The following is a 20,320-nucleotide window of genomic DNA, read 5'->3' as shown; positions in this document are numbered from 1 at the left end:
CACATTTATGCATATACGTTGCTTGAAACAAAGTAAGATTTCTTCCAAATATCCAGTGTAATTGTGTCGGTGAAAAGTCGCTTCCCGATAGTGATGTCATATGTACATCAACATTGTTATACATATTGTTATTTTCATTGAGATGAGGTTATGAATGAAAATATACATGATCATTATCTATCCTGCTGCTTACATTTTCAGTTATAATTAATGCATCTTTTCGTATTTTACACACTTTTTTTCACGTGATTACTTTCAGTATTAATATCTTTCGCTTTGGGACTAGACAGGAAACCAGTCTAAATCAATTGTCACCAATTACGTCAAAATCAAAGGGGGTAACTCTGGCCTGTTTAGCTCAACAAATAAAGGCCGCATAACATTTAAGCACTTATATTGAGGGTTATACCTTCATTGTAAGAAAAATGAGTGTATATTTTCAAGTTTTGATATTAACTAATTCAAAAGTCCATTTTGTTTCACATAAGGGAAAAAATGTGAATTTTTCGTATGTACTTCCCTTATAACATGAGATCTGTTTGAGGTTCAGCATGCATATTATAGAAATTCTTCATCGTGGACCTGGGGCGGTGGGGTAGCCTAGTGGTTAAAGCGTTGGCTCGTCACGCCGAAAGGACCTGAAGTTCGATTCCCCACATGGGTTTTACAATGTGTGAAGCCCATTTCTGGTGTCCCCACCGTGATTTGCTAAAAGCAGCGTTAAGCCATACTCACTCCTTGTGGACCTGCACTCAATGCCACTTATATCAAGACAGAAAAAAGTAATGGCACTAGAGTTTATTGCAAGAAGCAGAGTTACAGAATCTATTTGAAGCATGTATCTGAAGCATATGTTATTATGGAGGACAGATGAATATCATAATAAAATAGCATTGTCACTATATGTAAACTTACAGGTTTTCAAAAATCTGCATACATATTGAGGACGCACTGCCCTGTAAACAAATATATATTGGAACACATCAGTGATACCCTAGCATACCAAGGGCTGCTCTATATGATATTCTTCACACACATAACCATGGTTTTGGCTTATGTATTATAAAATTGAATTTAAGACCCATTATTAGATATAGACCTGATTCAGGACACTAATTATTATATCTAATGATGCATAGTTCATCAATAGAAATGTTCCATTTAGCCAAAAGTGTTTTTGGTCACTGACCAAAAACTGCTTTGTTCTGGCATTGATGTGATGCCTTATTGGGCCGTTTGCTGGTGAATTGTAAATGAGTTAGGGATGCTCACTTACTCACCTTCACTGAATCACAGTATTTTCCCTTCCACCCATCCATCTGTAATTGCAGATGCCTTGATGAGCCGGGTCTAGGTTTGTCTCCTCGGCTGCAAGGAATCACCATCTTAGGATCCTTTTCATTTTGGATGGAGCTTTTTGTTTCCAACAGGAAGATATATTTGCAGGACTGGGCGGCGTTGAAACTTAAGAGCAACCATTACAGATACTGGTGACCATTCTCTGATGGTTTGTATCACCAACATAATGAACACATTCGGTAGCAAATCTGCATGCCGGCAAATGCACATTTATAGAGAATCTTATAGAATTGATTTCATAGCTCCAATAAAAGGAATATTATCAAAGAGTTAGCATGTGGGCTCCTATGGCACAGAGTTAAAAATGGAGTTAACTAACAAAGCGGCTGGTGAGCTGAGCTGAGCTGGATATTGGTGCTATACAAATATCAAATATCATAACTAAAGGCAGACAAAGAGTATAAAAACGATTACACATGAGCCTCATATGGCATAAATTATGTTGGAAAATGAATGTCTGAAAAGAAGGACCATTTACTTACCACATTGTGTTCTATGAGAGATACTTTCCTGCTTTTATGCTGATACCTTCACAGTTTTGCAGTTAGACACTGGTTACAGGTGTTGCTGATTATCTCGTTAACATTTTGCTGTAAGTATTTGTCTGAAAGTTGAACATTCTAAAAGAATTCTTGAGTGTATATACAATTATTCCATACTTATGTGTTTCTTTTTGGAAGCCAAAAGCAGTTGTTATACGCCATTTCTTACTTCACAGTTTATGGAAGACTGTTGATTCAGACACATTTAATTCCACTAGTCGGAACCAAACCAAAAGAGTAGAACTGGGACATCTATGTTGCCATCCTTTTGTTCAAATATAACTTTGAATTGAATACTTCAGTGTCAGTGTTTCAGGAAATTGGTCCATATTTGTCATTAGAAGAGGAGTTTGCATCTACCAAAAAATGAGGGAGATACTCTCTTACATAAATATCAGTTAAAGATTCACTAAATATTCTGGACCAAACAATCCAATGATTGCAGTGCAAAGTATAACCTTAATGACAAGTGAGCTTTGAACATATGGCTGAAATAATCCTGATGTTTTGCATGTTGCACGGCTACAATTTACTTAGTAATTCAGGGGCCATATACACAGGGCATTCATAACTTGACACAGGCTTACAAATATCTTAGCCCATGTGACAATTTGGTCATGTCCCAGGTGATTAAACATGAGAAAAGATTAGTTGTCATTTCAGAAATAAATAATACTTCACTGCATTTTTATTGCCACATCGGTAAAATCTGTTGAAAAGTGGCACTAAATAGTATCTTAAGGGCAACAGAAAACATTTCCAAGGTCATTCATCTCTACCAAAAGAAGTGTCCATTGTACAAAAGCAAGTAGATCATGCTGCTAAATGGTAACTAGTATATTACAGGCAACAGAAAATATTTCCATGGTCATTCATCTCTACCAAAAGAAGTGTCCATTGTACAATAGCAAGTAGATCATGCTGCTAAATACTTACTAGTATATTACAGGCAACAGAAAATATTTCCATGGTCATTCATATAAACACAAGAAGTGTCCATTGTACAATAATAAGTAGATCATGCAGCTAAGTAGTACTATTAAAGGCAACAGGTCATTCATCTCTACCAAAAGCAGAGTCCATTGCGTGTGTTTGTGAATCATTATCAAATAGTGATGATACCAGGTGTACGTGAACAAGTCTGTGGCATAGCGAAGATACTGTCACAATAAACCTATTCAACTTGATGTGACAAGTCTATGGCAAAGTGAAGATTCTGTCACAGTTAGCCTAATTATCTTGCCCAGGAAAAACGGTCACAACTGCAATGCTGTGATCTGAAGTCTCTATCACGACGAATAATCACATCTGCTTCCATATTTCATGCAATTTGTCCTCGGCCAGAAGGTTTGTCAACATTTCAAACCCTTTTGAGAAATGATCCCAGGTCTTCTCTAAAGCTCATCGTTGGACTTTGGAATAAAGCAAACCTTTAGCTGGAACTTTTCCCCTTGTAATCGGTATTTTCACGGAAATGACTAAAAGAGACTTAAAAGATCCGGCCACGACGATGGATGATCTGGTATCTGGGGCTGATCAGTTAGGGGTGAATAATAATCCTCTTCTTGAGACCAGCGACCAAGACCTTGGAGTGTTGAATTACTGCTGGGTGTCTCGGACTAGCATCCTCTCTGTCACTGTAAGACTCTTTTGTGGACTCCCAGCGGATGATGAAGCATGAAGGATTCTGTTTCATCAAAACCTCTGGTCAATTCATCTGTTGAAGACTTTGCAGTTCTGTGCTTGAAGCAGCCGGAATCAATTCTGCTGCTGCCATGAATTTTCTCCCTTCTTTGTCCTGACTGGTTGGTTCTGCCAGGGTATCGCCCGTCATATCTTTGAGAAAGTTTTTTTGATTCACATATCTAAACCTATCTGTGACCACATGATGAGTTTGTTTCTTCTGCACGTACATTTTTGCCTCAAGACTTTGCAAGATCTTCTCACATGTCATAGGAAATTCACTCCGAACCTGTGTCATCAATGCATCAGCAGTTTCCATTGTCCTATCTTCTGACTTGTCCCTTGCCGCCAAAACATAAACAATCTCTCTTTCTTTAAAGAGCCTCATGAACCCCTCTTTTTTCATCTCTTCTAGCTTTGATTTCATTGCACGCTGATTCTTTGCTAGTTCTCCAAGGGTGTATTGAGATTTTATACCTGATTCCTTTGTTTTCTCTCTTGTGAAGCGGTCCCACATTTCATCAAGAACAGTTTTGGTCATGTGACTAGTCAGTGCCCTGAAGAGGATATCTGCAGAGTTTCGAATCTGAGATGCGACGACTCTTGTGTTGTTGTCAAAACCTTCCTTGACATGGATGATGTACGTGTGTGTCTGATTGTACATGATTGTATCAAACATTTCTATGTTTTTCATGAGCATTCGGTCTCCAACTAGGAAGCCAGTCTGTAATGGCTTTACTGTCATTCTGATGATTTTGTCCAAAAGGATGTAAGTGTCATTGTACATACCTTCCGTAAGAGGTGTGTTCATTCTGAGAAATAATTGTACACATGATTTCAATGGGTCTTCATCATGTTCATTATCTCTTGGTTGATAAGAGCACACTATGCCACCTTTAACCTCTTTAACTTCACCTTCAGACCTCAATAGCTTCTTGGTTTCCTGTAGGTCCAAGACCACTTCCTTGCTAGGGAGGAAATCAGTCAGAAACTCATGAAGAGAATCCAGTGAAAATCTCTTTGTTGTCAGTTTGACAGACGCTTTCCCTGCTTGTGAATGAACCCAAGGCAATGGCATCAAACCTGCTGAGGTGATTGTTTGTTCTTTTATGACAGAGTTGAAACTTTCATCCAGCATTTGGAAATATTCAACTTGTATTTTTAGCCATTTCCCACACCAAAAGTAGTAAGGTTTGGAGGGAGAAGATGCGAAATTTGATTGGATGAAGCTGGTGATGGGTTTCTTTGGGCATAGTGCTTCATCAGCATTGTGCAGAGACATCTTTACACGAGAATGCAGCATTTTTCCAGAAACCTCGTTTAACGGGATATTGTTTCTTAAGGCCCGTAAGACATCTCTGAATTTTGGTGGACTCTCTTTCCATGTTTTTATGGGAGACCTCTTTGATTTTGTGTCTAGGAAAAGCCTATACTCACTTGCTTTAAGCCAGAGATCAAGATCATCACAAGAAAGCTGGATGCACTCTTCAGATTTGTTCTTGAGATATCTGTTGATTCTTATGTACAAGTTTTCTTGAAGCCTCTTGATTGTCTCCTTGTTGTGTTCTTCCTGCATCAAGTCAAACATTGCAAATGTTTCGTCATCTTTTTCTTCATCTTTTCTTTGACTGGAACCAAACTGGTATGTGGGCTCATTTCTGTCAATAGTTGCAAAATGAGAAATTATTTCCTGCATGTCAAATATGTTTGGAAATCTTGTCATAACCTCAATAGAAAGTTTTTTAATTGCAATTGATGGGCGTTTGTTTTTCCAAGTGTTGCAGAACTTGAGGATTGATGCCTGCTCTTTTAGGTTAGCAGTGTACTTGTGGACAACCACGTCTATGACATCCCAAATGTTGATGGTTCCTCCTCTCTCTGGAATGTATCGTTTCGTGACTTGTGACGTGTCTCCCGTCACATTCCTTGTATCCAGCTGAATTGTTGTTGGCTCCAGAAGTCGTCTTGCTATTTTCCTTGGAAATTCTGGACAGCTTCTCTGATGAACATGTAAGTAAGCCATTCCTGATACAGCAGCAAATATTTCTGGACCATCCCTGTCTCTGTAAAAGAAAATCATGTAACTTATTCTTTGATTAACATGTTGTAATTGCCTTGGTTCTATGATAGACTCGATGGCATGTGACATTTGACACTGTATGGGTGTTGTGCACTCAAACAGCTTAACGTGAAAGCCAGATTCATGTTCTTGTAATCTGACAGTCACACTTTCGTTCAAAAACAGCTCCTCCAATGTTGCCTTCGGATCAGCTTTAGCTGGATCCAAAACTGAGTGCTGCGGTGTACCAGGTCCATTGTTGTCCCCGTCTGTTGACTGTGATTCAGAAGTATTAGGGACACCTTGAGAGATGACACTCTCTCTCTGGACATCAGGTGCCTGCTGCACTTGAGGATCTATTGGTCCATCTGTGCCCCTTCTCTTCTTTCTAGGCGTTCCTCCCCCATGTTTCCTTTTCCTTTTTCTTGCCTGCCTTGTAATGTTTGAAATAATCTCTTCTGCTGTCTTGCTTTCGTCTTTCCTGTTGATTTTAATTTTTGAAATACTGAGTCTGGGGAATGAAACTCTTTGTTTGTTGCCCGGCACAGGTCCTTCTTCGTTTTCATCTCCACTGGAGCTACCATCTGTGTCTGAGGAGAATTCAATTTCATCCAGTTCCAAACTTGATGTTTCCATGTAGTTATGTTGTGTTTCGGAAGCACCGAGATCACTGTCATGACGGCTGTGCTGGAAAAAATGTTTACGATGGTCATATATATATATAGTCATGAATGTTGTAACCTTATGTCCATCTCATCATGTCATGTATCAGGTAAAGGGTACGTTAAGATGTGAATTAAGTGAATTAATAACCATTGCTTCAGTCTGGCTGTTTGTTGTCTTACAGAGTGGAATGCTTTTCAAAATGAACCCATAAAGATCCGGGTTAGGATCGTTTTTCAGCAACCCTGCTAATCCTTAGTGGGAATGAGTGAGTTTAGTTTTACGCCGCTTTTAGCAGTATTCCAGCAATATCACGGCGGGGGACACAAGAAATGGGCTTCACACATTTTACCTATGTGGGGAATCGAACCCGGGTGTTCTGCATGACGAACGAACGCTTTAACCACTAGGCTATCCCTTTGTCCAAAGAGGCAACTAAAGGGATCGGGTGGTCAGACTAGCTCACTTGGTTGACACGTCATCATATCCCAGGCCACTTGCATAGATTGATGCTCTTGCAGTTGATCTGTAGAGTTTCTGGACGCCGCCATATAGCTGGCATATTGCTGAATGCGGCATTAAACAACAAAGTGTTCAAAATGATGTCTGCAGAATAGTGCAACTGAATATGTTTTCGACAGTTTAAAATCCAAAGAAAGGGAAAGCCATGTAGTTGTCAGCATTAACATTCAAATATTTTCGACATTCATACTGAGGAAAAACAATACGTCCACCTAATTTAACAAAATTAAACCGGATTAAGCACACTCCGCTTCTTTTGAAAACAAAATGACAAAGTTATGCTCATAGGTTGTTATTTTAGTATGGTTGAACTTTCACCGTAGAAGTCCGAAAATCAAATCATGGCGAAACAGCTGAAATTTTGATGAAACAAACGGGACAGAAAGTTGAACCCTACCTCCATCAACACATGTACTGAACCACATGATAGAACTGGCATGACCAATTACAATGGTCATAAATATGGGTGCAGTGGCGGGCATACTGGAAGTCGTATTCCAACCTCAGCCATTTCTGGGCAGAAGCATTAGGTGGTTCCAAGACACAAATCGCAAATTCATCGGTCAACAAAAAAATCGAAGGGCTTGCTCACTTTTCCAAAACGGAAGCGCAACAATCGCTCTCTCGCCTTGCCTTGGCATAGAACGAAATAGTAACTCGAAGAATTTATGACTACTTTGAAAATGTGGAGCAACCCTGAGACGAATTTCTTGCTCTGTCAAATTAAATTTCCGTCAGCCGCCAATTTTAAGCGACGGCAGACGTCAGGTGTGATTGTGAGAAGCACGAGCAAGCTATCGTCGTAAAATCGCAAGCAAGTGATTGGTTCTTTGCAACACACCCGTTGGCTGAATTCACTGGTGGGGGGGGGGGATTTCTAGGGAGATGTTTAACAATGGGCAGCCATGCCATGACATAAGTCTCCTTGGGGTCTGAATCGTAAGATCAGGTGCAAACTGTACCAGATTCATCGATTGCACGCTGTTTCTTCAATCTAAATTCATTTCTTTATGCCACAAGGACTCAATAAATATTCACAGAAATCCTTAAATTTGAATTCGACAACGAAAAACGTGTGATCCACAATTTAAACAAAAACAATTAATTCAATGCAGACCAAAATGATTTAGAAATTCACATTTAATGGGAACAGATCAGCTAATCAGAATGCAGGAATTACAATCATAACAATGGAAATTTATGTATGTAAACTTGAATTAAATACTACATGTAAGTTTAAATAAATGTCAACAAGAGGTTGGGGTGGGGTTCTATGTAAAGTGAGTGAGTTGATTTTACGTCACATCGGCAATATTCCCAATCATATCGTTACTTTTCTACTGAAAGTGGATGTAATTTGAATATGAAATTTGTCGTAACCAAATTATTAATTACCTGTGGTTCTGCAGGTGTCTTGGCTGAGTCCCCCTCGCCTGAAACACGAACAAGACCAACATAACTTTACTTTGTATTCATGGAGAGCGGGTAGCTGGTGTTCCTGCGATATTATGTGAGCAATATCTAACTGATTTAATAAGCAGTTAAAATTCTCTCTAATGCATAACTCTTAAATCAGCCTTTATCTGTCACCTCAAACAGACACAGGAATGGAATATATTCCGAAATGTGTCACTGGGCACCAGGCAGATAATTTACGTGTGCCTTTATTTTTTCACCTCAATTTCAATGTGCCTGTTCAGTTTTAGCAAACATGCACTGAATGACCTCATGAATTTGCTTTCCACACGCGCATTTCGTGGTGTTTTTCATCTTCATGGGCTAGGTAGTCAAGGTTTGCTCCTGAACTTACAATTAAACAGAAATAGAAAAATGTCAAAATTTATCAGTGTCAAGTTTTTAATTTTGCTGAGTATTTTGCTGTGAAGATGGACGTACAACACATACCAGACAATGGGGTAAGGAAACTGAGAATGGACCGTTGACTCATGTCACTGTCTATATCGTCCTCCCTGAAACAAAATATAATACGTGAAGCACGTGAGTGAGTTTGGTTTTACGCCGCTTTTACCAATATTCCAGCAATGTCACGGCTGGGGACACCAGAAATGGGCTTCACGCATTGTACCCATGTGGGAATCGAACCCGGGTCTTCGGCGTGACGACCGGACGCTTTAACCACTAGGTTACTCCATCGCCCCTGAAACACCTGAACAAGTTGTGGATGGGTTGTTTATTGCTTCGCTTTGTCTGATCCAAACTCGACTACCGTCCTGCAGTTTCCATATTGCACATGCTAAAGTGGGATTAGCTCCAGGAAGCACTGACTGAAGTAAAATCTCACACATCCACTGTGTAACGGCCACAAAATCATCGGTCCCCCCAAAAGAACAGTGTTTTTCGTGTCAATGTTTGTATCTCAAAATGGCAGGAGTCGGTTCTACCGGTATCAAAGTAATATCGTAGAGAATCTAGAGATAATTCCAACCAAATAAACACAATGAATACAACTTCAAAATAATACAAAAACAGTCCTGTCAATCTTATGATGTCGGAGAAATATGTTTTTCTGCGTTTTCTTAAAGGTCACATGCAACGTAAAACACAACTTTGCAGATTCTGATACCTTTCGGTATGGACGTACCGAAACAAATCATCAAAAATGCAAATTCAACTTATAAAGTTGAAAAATAACCCGATGAAATCGGAGTTCAAACGATTCACTGCAATATTAGGGCCGTGGGGTAGCCTAGTGGTTAAAGCGTTGGCTCGTCACGCCGAAGACCCGGGTTCGAATCCCCACATGGGTACAATGTGTGAAGCCCATTTCTGGTGTCCCCCGCCGTGATGTTGCTGGAATATTACTAAAAGCGGCGTAAAACCAAACTCAGTCAGTCAGTCCTGCAATATTATGTGAGCAATATCTAACTGATTTAATAAGCAGTTAAAATTCTCTCTAATGCATAACTCTTAAATCAGCCTTTATCTGTCACCTCAAACAGACACAGGAATGGAATATATTCCGAAATGTGTCACTGGGCACCAGGCAGATAATTTACGTGTGCCTTTATTTTTCCACCTCGCATTCAATGTGCCTGTTCATTTTAAGCAAACATGCACTGAATGACCAGTTTCCAAATTGCCCATGGTAAAGTGGGATTAGCTCCAGGAAGCACTGACTGAAGTAAAATCTCACACATCCACTGTGTAACGGCCACAAAATCATCGGTCCCCCCAAAAGAACAGTGTCTTTCGTGTCAATGTGTGTATCTCAAAATGGCAGGAGTCGGTTCTACCGGTGTCAAAGTAATATCGTAGAGAATCTAGAGATAATTCCAACCAAATAAACACAATGAATACAACTTCAAAATAATACAAAAACAGTCCTGTCAATTTTATGATGTCGGAGAAATATGTTTTTCTGCGTTTTCTTAAAGGTCACATGCAACGTAAAACACAACTTTGCAGATTCTGATACCTTTCGGTATGGACGTAACGAAACAAATCATCAAAAATGCAAATTCAACTTATAAAGTTGAAAAATAACCCGATGAAAAAAACCGCGCGAAATCGGAGTTCAAACGATTCACTAACTTTCCCCCGACAATTTCGGGTGAAAACGGGTTTCAACAGCTGGGCTGCGCTCATAGCATGTGCGCAGTGAAATAGGTTCGCGCAACTTGGACTGAGTTTTGTTTTACGCCGCTTTTAGCAATATTCCAGCAATATCACGGCGGGGGACACCAGAAATGGGCTTAACACATTGCGCGCAACTTGGAAGCGGGCTGTCTGGTGAATACTCGGTGAAGGCTTTGGTGTGAGCTATTTTCATAATGTTTTGTTGATATCTCACAGGCGCTAGCTTTTTATATGTTATGACAGTAAATAAACTGTTTATATAATTTCATTTGTCTATTTCACCACACGTTCTTCTTACCGAGTCACTTTCTCAGTTCGATACTTAAAAGCAATGTCATTATTTAGCGTTGACAGAATTTCTAACTGTGATATAGATATGTCGTTGTCACAGACTAAACTCAATGTCTTGTTTTATTGACACCTGTGTGTCTGCCTGCCTGTCTGCTAATGACAATATTCGATACACAACTGCGATCACTGACCACATGCAATTTGAACTTAACACCAATCAGGCTATACACAATAAACAAAACGCATTGATTTATGGCCCGAGTTCGGTCTCTGTCACATTATGTAATTACACAGACAGGCAGGTGTGATACTTGAACACATGACATGTTATGATGTCTGTTGATTGCAAAATGTTTGACACAAAAATGAGCATGTATTGGTCAAGCCCCGTTAGTCCGGGACTCCGATAATCCGGATGTCTCGTCTCCCGGACGATTTTAGCTTGTTACCAATCTATGCCTAGATAATTTGCCTCGATAATGCGGAAATTCGGTTTCCCGGAACCTGACGGTAAGTAGCTGTCACCAATCAGTAAAATAAACAGTAAATTGCTTCACAGTCCGGACGCTGTAAGTCGTGTTCACGATCCGTAACAACACCTCCCGGCGATGTTTACTTAATTAACTGGCCAACTGGGTTGTTGTTTTAATAAGACATTAAAAGCTCCCGACTCAAGATGCTGTACATTTACACTTTGATTGACACCACAATACAAAGGCGTGGATGATGAGTGAGCTGTTTTGTGATTGGTTAATGTACTTTGACAGACAGATGCGGTCACGTGGACTTAAAGTGATTTTGCTTTACGACAACGCTGTGACGCAACAAGTCACAAGTGTGCTTCGCTAACTTTGCGAAATGTGACCAAATACCGCGTATCATATTCAACCGATGGATGCAGGAATAATTCGGACATTCAAGGCATACTACAATAGATCGCTTGTTAGACATTACCTCACTTGTGCTGAGGAAGGACATGATCAGATACGTCGGATCAACATGCAGATGTCACTCGGTAAAATTATTGATGTGATGAATTCAATAAGCTTTACATTAAATGCTTATTTGTTTTATCCAGATTCGTGTCGTTTCTGTAATAGTAAGGGAAGCAACTTGGGTCTTGATTCAGTAGTCCGGACTATTCACAATCCGGACGAATTTGCTGAGAAACGCAACCGTCCGGATTAACGAGGCTATACATTAATTAATGCAAAGATACTGATACATTGCAATACATATTGCAACTATCAGACAATGAACAATATAAGGTCAACACTGTCAACACATATATACAATATTGCTGTTTGTAACCTAAAGTAGCTGCACAGTGTAGGCATCACCTTCAGAAATATACTATGGTGCTTTCATTTTTTGAGAATATAGGATCAAAATTGGCACTAGTCCTATAGCGCAGTCCAAATTGTCAAATAATACAGGTAGCCCAAGGATTAGTGAAACTACTGCTTTGTTTAAAGCCATCGTTATACATTACAAGGTAGACAGTGCCAAATAAAGTTGAGTTTTAAACTCTGATAAAGCTTGAAATTAAACTATTCTCTTTCTCCATTAGAGCATAAACAAGTTCAATCTTCATGGTCATATCAGGACACATGTTCCCAGGCAGATCATCAGTAATTCTTCAAAACTGCATTTTTAGAATAGTATCAAAATAACAGTATTTTCCCCACTTATTAAAAGAAAATAAAATGTCAAAAAATAAATTTTAGAGGTTTTGACTATCCTATGCATTAAACAGGTATAAAAGTAAACAATAGAAGCAACATACCTCTACATTCAAACAATAATATCACTAAACTAATGGTCCACTAATGATGGTTATCAAAATCACCTTGGTGAAGAAATAAAAAATGAGTACCAAATATATTTGTTGGCACAACAATAGGATAATCTGTACTCTGTCATAGGCAAAGTACTTCCCTGAATTATCAGGTATTGTCTAAGGTAGGCAAAGCAATGAAGCGTGCTATTCCTTAGACAATGAGGGATTATGGAGGACATCTCCTAATCTTAGGTGAGCGAAATTCAGAAATTCCTGAAGTTTGAGAGTTCAAATCAGACAATTGTAATCTTGTCTTGAGTGAACGAAAGTTTACTTTTGATTGCAGGGAAATATAATGGATTAAACTTAAAAACAACTCCTATATGGTATATATAAGATCATTATATATATATTTGATCATCTTGTCACAATGGCTAATGTTCAAGATAATGTTTATTGAGAACAGACGATGTGGTCGAAATTTAGTTCAATTTGGCACAATACATGAAATTCAATTCTTTTGAACAGGAAGAACACTTCTGTCTGGCTTAACAGAATGAACAATAGGTACTATGAATGGTCTTTGAAAAATTTTGGCTTTCATAATTTGTATAATAATCTTTCTCTTTAGAATATCAGCAGTTTGCATAAATTTGTAATAGACAACATCATTGTAATGAAAACTAAAGGAAGAATCAGTCTGTTTCCTTTCACAAAGGTCTCCTTGGGATGTTCCCTGGTATAACTGACTTTTTTACCTTTTGTTTTAACATATTATAAGAGAAATATCATGCCACTGGATAAAGAATGGTATACATTGCCGCATTACTACCAAAAAGATTTTTTGAAAGTTCAAAGCTTGATTGGGAAACATTCTAATATCTCAGTGTTTATCTTTGGATCTTGTCAGTTCATCACTGAACTTTTACAATTGGATGTCCTTGATCCAGTAAATATGTCAGATACAACCCAGTGCTGTGTACCAGACCAAGAACCTGGCAATATGTAGGGGGGTACTCCAAATCAAAAACATAGTAACTCCCAAGGAGACTGATCACTGCATCAAACAATGACTGTGTTTGAAGAAAAATCTTTACATTGTCTCCTACAATGAATTGGCATAGGATGTGTTTTGGGCTGTCAAGGAAGACCACAAGATGAGGAGCCTCTTCCACAATGTACTGGCATAGGATGTGTTTTGAGCTGTCATGGAAGACCACAAGATGAGGGGCCTCTTCCACAATGTACTGGCATAGGATGTGTTTTGAGCTGTCAAGGAAGACCACAAGATGAGGAGCCTCTTCCACAATGTACTGGCATAGGATGTGTTTTGAGCTGTCAAGGAAGACCACAAGATGAGGAGCCTCTTCCACAATGTACTGGCATAGGATGTGTTTTGAGCTGTCAAGGAAGACCACAAGATGAGGAGCCTCTTCCACAATGTACTGGCATAGGATGTGTTTTGAGCTGTCAAGGAAGACCACAAGATGAGGGGCCTCTTCCACAATGTACTGGCATAGGATGTGTTTTGAGCTGTCAAGGAAGACCACAAGATGAGGAGCCTCTTCCACAATGTACTGGCATAGGATGTGTTTTGAGCTGTCAAGGAAGACCACAAGACGAGGAGCCTCTTCCACAATGTACTGGCATAGGATGTGTTTTGAGCTGTCAAGGAAGACCACAAGATGAGGAGCCTCTTCCACAATGTACTGGCATAGGATGTGTTTTGAGCTGTCAAGGAAGACCACAAGATGAGGAGCCTCTTCCACAATTTACTGGCATAGGATGTGTTTTGAGCTGTCAAGGAAGACCACAAGATGAGGAGCCTCTTCCACTTGGCTGTGCAGATGTTTTTGAGGAACTGTTTCCACACTCTTCACATCCTGTTAACATAAAATAACATTTTTGTTAGGGCTGAATATTGTCAGTTTACAAGTTGATCTCACAACAGCATTAAGTAAATGAAACATCTATTCTTAACTATACTGCTATTTGCAAATATAAAATATCTTAAATGTATCTTTATCATAAAGGTATATCACCTGTCCTTGCAGTCTAATGCATTTCCATTTGTCAAAAGCTAATCATAAGCACTTACTTCAGGAATGAAGTAAACCAGTTTTCAAGTGTAACAATACTTACAGTAGAACATCATTTTCAAAAATCTTACATTGACTATGGTAATGCAGGTCTTTGACTTCAAACCCTTGCCCTTTTGCTTGGAAACAAGCTTCTGCAAATCGGAACAGTTGGATGCTTTTTCAGCATCAGTACCCTGAAAATTTGAAACAATAAATATTGAAATAAAATTTTCAATTACATGTTAACCCAGTTTGAAACAATAACCATATCAAATCAATATTAATTAACATATTAAGGTATCACAGAGGGTTAGTGAAATTAGTTAGTATTTTGATAGTTCACCATATCTAATTAGAAACATATTAAATTATGATATTAAATAATATAAGCCATATGACAAGCAACTTGTAACAAGAAATTGAAAAATATACATCTTGAGTTTTCTGGAGCCATTAAGTTTTCTGGAGCCATTAATACATGCCTCAGGTGCAGTTTTTTTAGATACGACAGTGTGCATTATCCATTCCATATTTCTTGCAACAATTTCTTCCCTCGCTTTCTCTGGATCATCACTGCGTTGGCAAAAGAATTCATACACCAACTGAAACAGTATGTTAAAATGTATTTAATGATTGAGAGGCACAAAGACATGCAACAGGGCTTGCCTCCTTGTTCAATATAAGATTAACACTAGAACAACAATGACCATAAATCAACTAATGTGATAACACTGTACAAGTACTTTTGTACACCTGTAATGTCCGTATATAATAAATAGGGTTTAAGGACACATGAAGATTTCCATGGTAGTACTTTAGGGAAACTAAATTTGAAACAAAAATTTGCTGTTTAATAAGCTCAAATGATTTATACTTACAAAGCATCCTTCCTCAAAACAAGGGAACTTTTCTAAAATGGGCTCAATCTTTCCAGTCTTCAAGGTGGTTTGCCACTCTTTGCGGAATTGTCTTGTCTGTTTTAGTAGAGTTTGCAGATGAGTAATTGATTGCTTTCCTTCCCATTCCTTCTTTATTTCATCAAGATGGGATGCAAAATCTTTCTCTGATGTCACACCTGATAATTTATTAGCCATCTTGAACAACTTCTGAGGTTGTGCATCTTCAGAATCCTTAGGAGCAGGTCTTGTTGATTTTGCATTGTTTTGAAATCTATTGGTGCGGCATCGCTGAAAAAGACACAAGCTCTGAAAAGACACAATAGGAGAGTTTGTTTTTAACCTCCGATTAGAAGGAAGGAGTGTGTTTCTTGGTTATAGCAAACAGATAATATTGACTTTACCTTTATACGAATTCACAAATTGGGGGGTATTGAGTCTCATGCATTTATTTAGGAAAAGAACATTCAGACAAGAGTGTATTTAAATCACAAGCTCTTACTGAAATCTAACAGAAGAGTACCTAATTCTAAATCCTATGCAGTTCAACCAAAAACATTATCTGAAAATAATTACTCTGTGATAAAACAAAAAGAATCACAGAATATCAAGTTCTGTAATACAAGAGCCATAAATGTTGAAATTAGTAAAAGTCGAGTACTTTGGATATGTGAACTATCAGTATGTATACACTTTGACACTACATCACTGAATAAGAGATATAAACTGAAGCCAACTCAAACTTACCCAAGGTGTCTTGCCATGTGCATAGGCCAATGAAGGATATTTTTCCACCATCCTCCTGCCGATTGATTGATAGTATGGTGAAGATGACATTGATGGATAAACAGTTGTGTAAAATGTTTCACACTGCTTCAATACAGAGTTAACAAGAAAAAATTGTGTCCAGGGACAGGATGCCCCCGCTGACATTCATAAGACATCTAAAGATCAATAATTGAACAAAATTCACGAACAAGTTCAATAAACATCTATGCAACTATGACATGCACACCTTTCGAGTCTCAATGAAACACATGTATAAGCTTAATCAATTCTGTTGAGCAGTTTTTGTGGAGAAGTTGATAGACTTCATCCCCTATAACACTATATTCAGAGAGAAATTCAACAACATTTATGCAAGTTTAAACTGCATTCAAATTGGAAAAATAAATAAAATACAAAATCAAAATATGAGATGCACACCTTTAGAGTCCCTATAAAGCACATGTGTAATCTAAATGAATTCCATAAAGTAGTTTTTGAGGAGAAGTGGATAACGTACACCCCCTGTTGTATGGGACAAACTGGATGAATAGAACCAAATTCAACTAAGTTCAAACATCTGTAGAAGTGACAAAATTAAGAAATTGGATGAACAAGGTATGAGATGCACACCTTAAGAGTTCCAGTGATACACACGTAGAAGCTCAATCAATTCTGTTGAGCAGCTTTTGTGGAGAAGTGGATAGACTTCACCCCCTACAACACTATTATTCAGAGAGAAATTCAACAAAATTGATCTAAGTTCAAACGGCATTAAAATTGGAAAAATAAATAAAATACAAAATCAAAATATGAGATGCACGCCTTTAGTGTCCCTATAAAGCACATGTGTAATCTAAAAGAATTCCATAAAGTAGTTTTTGAGGAGAAGTGGATAACGTACACCCCCTGTTGGATGGAACGAACACTGGCTGAATAGAACAAAATTCAACTAAGTTCAAACATCTGTAAAAGTGACAAAAGTAAGAAATTGCATAAAAAAATATGAAATGCACACCTTTAGAGTCCCTACAAAGACATGTAGAAGTTCATTCAATTCTGTTGAGCAGTTTTGTGGAGAAGTGGATAGACTTCATCCCGTATTACACTATCATCATAGAGAATTCAGCAAAATGTACCTAAGTTCAAATGTCTCTAAACTTAAAAAAAAACCAATAAAATAAAAAAACAAAATATGAGATGCACACCATTAGAGTCCCAAGAAAGCCCATGTATAAGTTCATTGAATTCCACAGAGCGGTTATGGTGGAGATGTGGATAGAATACATTCCCTGTTTCGTACGGACGGACGGACGGACGGACACCGAGGGTAACCCTATATGCCCCTGCCATATTTATGACGGGGGCATAAAAATCTGGCTGCTCCTTTCACCTGCTTGAAGGGCTGTAATCGTAGTGGGTGCAAGATCAGGAAGGGGGATCCTGTCTGGTGTTGGCAGCGCAGACCGTAGACTGCGGCTTGAGAGATCTGCTGAAACAAAATGAAAGTATCATGTCAGTTAATGTGGAAGTAAGTGGGAACCTGAAGACCACATTTAGGTTAGGTCAGAACCATAATGGAAACGTAATGATGTTCGAATGTATTTATTTCTCTCATCTTATTGTTTGTAGATCATAATTCCAGAAAGTCAGAAAGGTCAATTTCTCGGTTCCTGTCAAGAATATTGAATTACATTTTTCCAAAATCTACAATGATACATAAAATATTAGAGTTGAAATACTCACCTGAAGTTCCAAGTAGGATAAGTTCATAACATTGTTTTGTTTACCTGACTGGGAGTTGCACTGATTCAGATGTTTTAGATAAACGTACACCACCCACTTGACTATGTGGTTGCCCAGTCTAGGTTATGACTCACTGTTTACACATGATCTTAGACTTCCAGCATCAATACAACATGTAAACATTAATATGTGAACATTATCTTTGCAATATCATCAATGTATGTACTATATTTTCGCATAGCGCTTACCTGGGGAGAATAATGACAACGTCAGCTTGCTCAGTCTTCTAAACATGGCGAGGATCGTGCAGTGGAATGTGTAAACCCCGTAGATGACGTATGACGGCACTTTTGGAAGATGACGGCACTGTTGCCGTAGAGTTACCTCCCTTGGTTCATTTGTCACAATGTCATGTTACATACAAACTCAATGTCCTGTCTCAATAAGTGATACCTATTTTTCATGGAAATAATGAAAATGATGCTAATATATCCCGTGTGTGGGTTACCACTTTTCCCTACTTTTTTTAGCGAACTGGCACGCCACATTCTAAAAAATAACTTATTGCCTCATCAAAGCGTTTACGTCTTTAGGCTACGATCGCGCGAGTTGACAGACGATATTCGCATTGAAATCACTGCGTTTTGAACATGCTGACATCCATAGGAAGATATCTAAAGAATGTCTAGTTATCATGTAATATGAGGCCGGTAGAGATGCAGCGATTGCCTCGATCACCATTCATTGGCCCCAAAATGTATCGAGGCACGCTTGCGTTGACAGATTAACACTATAATGTTAATAAAGAAGAGAGATATATTAACACTGGTGTAAATAAATGAACACTGATGTTAATAATATTACGTAAGTCGTACTTGTATGCAAGTAATATTACGTGTATGTGTAAAACAAGGAGTACGACATCTTATTCCATTTAGCCCAATGTTATTTCAATTAGATTAGTTAGAGGTTATGGTGTCCTATAATTGCCATCGCGTGGCGCGTAAAAAAAGAACTACGTCGTGGGCGACGTCGCCCACGACGTCGCATAAAAAAAGACGACGTCGCGCTTTGTAAAATATATTTTGGCTACAAAAATAACGGGCGACGACGTCGTGGTCGACGTCGCAGGCGACGTCGGACTATATCGAGTGGTTATCGGCCTCTGAACGTGGCTGACCAAGGTTACGTCTAAAAGAAGAATCGTTAAACGAAACAGGATTTAAAACGCAAAAATGCTTCAGTCACTCCCGATAAACATTTCTGTCTACCCGAAATGTTTTTACACCTATATCCAATCAAATACCACCCTAGAAGGCCACTGTTCATTGTATGTAAGGCATACCCATCTGCAAATGAAACGATCTCTTCCCCACACTCTAAACATAATCACCGCCACTATTGTTCGGTCCGGCATACCTCGGGCCGTCAAAAGCAGCTTAAACCTCACACATGTATCTTGAATTGCGTTTTAATTCACAGATTAGTATTACATCTACCTATATATCACTTTTCCAGCCCCTTTCTCTCTCCATTTTCACCCGTGAAGGTCCGGATTAGAAAGTGCCTTCAGTAACCCATGCTTGTCGTAACGGGAGCGGGTGGTCGGACTCGCTGACTTGGTTGACATATGTCATCGGTTCCGAAATGCGCAGATCGATGTTCATGGTGCTGATCACTGGATTGTCTGGTTCATACTCGATTATTTACAGACCGCCGCCATATAGCTGCAATATTGCTGAGTGCGGCGTAAAACTAAACTCACTCACTCTCTATTCTCAACATAGCCTCAATCAAAACTGTTAAGTTTCTGTTGGCCCCACTTGGCCGGAGCTGTCAAAAGCAACTTAAACCTCGCACATGTATCTTGAAGTCTCACAGATGAATCCTAGATTCTGTTTACATCCAATGAATATAGTTATATCTATCTAAATAGTACTAAATACCACTTTATAGACCCAGTTTTCTTTGTAACATCACAATGTGGCATTTAGGTAGATATAATACTGATCTATGGATTTAAACACATTTCAAGATACATGTGTGAGGTTTAAGTTGCTTTTGACAGCCCGGGCCAAGTCGAGCCAAACAGACTGAACACTTTTGATTGAGGCTATTTTGAGGGTGGGCAGACAAGGGCTTCACTTTAACGGAGCAGTTACCTTTACATGTGGCATTTTGTAACATTTCAATGTGATATGTAGGTAGATATAATACTAATCTATAGATTTAAGCACAATTAAAGATACACCTTTGAGGTGTTAGGTGCTTTTGACGACTCGCCAAGCCGGACCGAACGCTTGTGACACAGTGTGTTTGTTGAGAATATATAGAAA

General features: G+C 38.7%; 2 protein-coding genes across 2 annotated transcripts; both read right to left on the bottom strand.

The window, feature by feature from the left end:
• Nucleotides 1-3,609: 3,609 nt before the first annotated feature.
• On the bottom strand, nt 3,610-17,717 carry LOC124276510. Its single transcript, XM_046712141.1, has 4 exons — nt 17,632-17,717; nt 8,734-8,798; nt 8,224-8,261; nt 3,610-6,330 (listed from the first exon to the last, which is right to left on the bottom strand). Exons 2-4 carry the CDS (start codon nt 8,774-8,776, stop codon nt 3,610-3,612), a joined length of 2,802 nt encoding a protein of 933 aa, XP_046568097.1. The 5' UTR covers nt 8,777-8,798; nt 17,632-17,717.
• LOC124276509 lies at nt 12,944-18,410 on the bottom strand. The gene is given in 9 exon segments (XM_046712140.1): nt 12,944-13,474; nt 13,477-13,653; nt 14,278-14,379; nt 14,667-14,771; nt 15,060-15,179; nt 15,456-15,780; nt 16,183-16,363; nt 17,611-17,730; nt 18,233-18,410. Coding segments are annotated over 9 exon segments (1,248 nt in total). The 5' UTR covers nt 18,279-18,410; the 3' UTR covers nt 12,944-13,402.
• Between the last annotated feature and the right edge of the window lie 1,910 nt (nt 18,411-20,320).

This window comes from Haliotis rubra, unplaced genomic scaffold, assembly GCF_003918875.1.
Source record: "Haliotis rubra isolate DU_JTF1 unplaced genomic scaffold, ASM391887v1 Scf21, whole genome shotgun sequence".
In the NCBI taxonomy this organism is placed as follows: Eukaryota; Metazoa; Mollusca; class Gastropoda; order Lepetellida; family Haliotidae; genus Haliotis; species Haliotis rubra.
The sequence above is the reverse complement of the archived record's forward strand: the minus strand, read 5'-3'. Positions and strand labels throughout refer to the sequence as shown.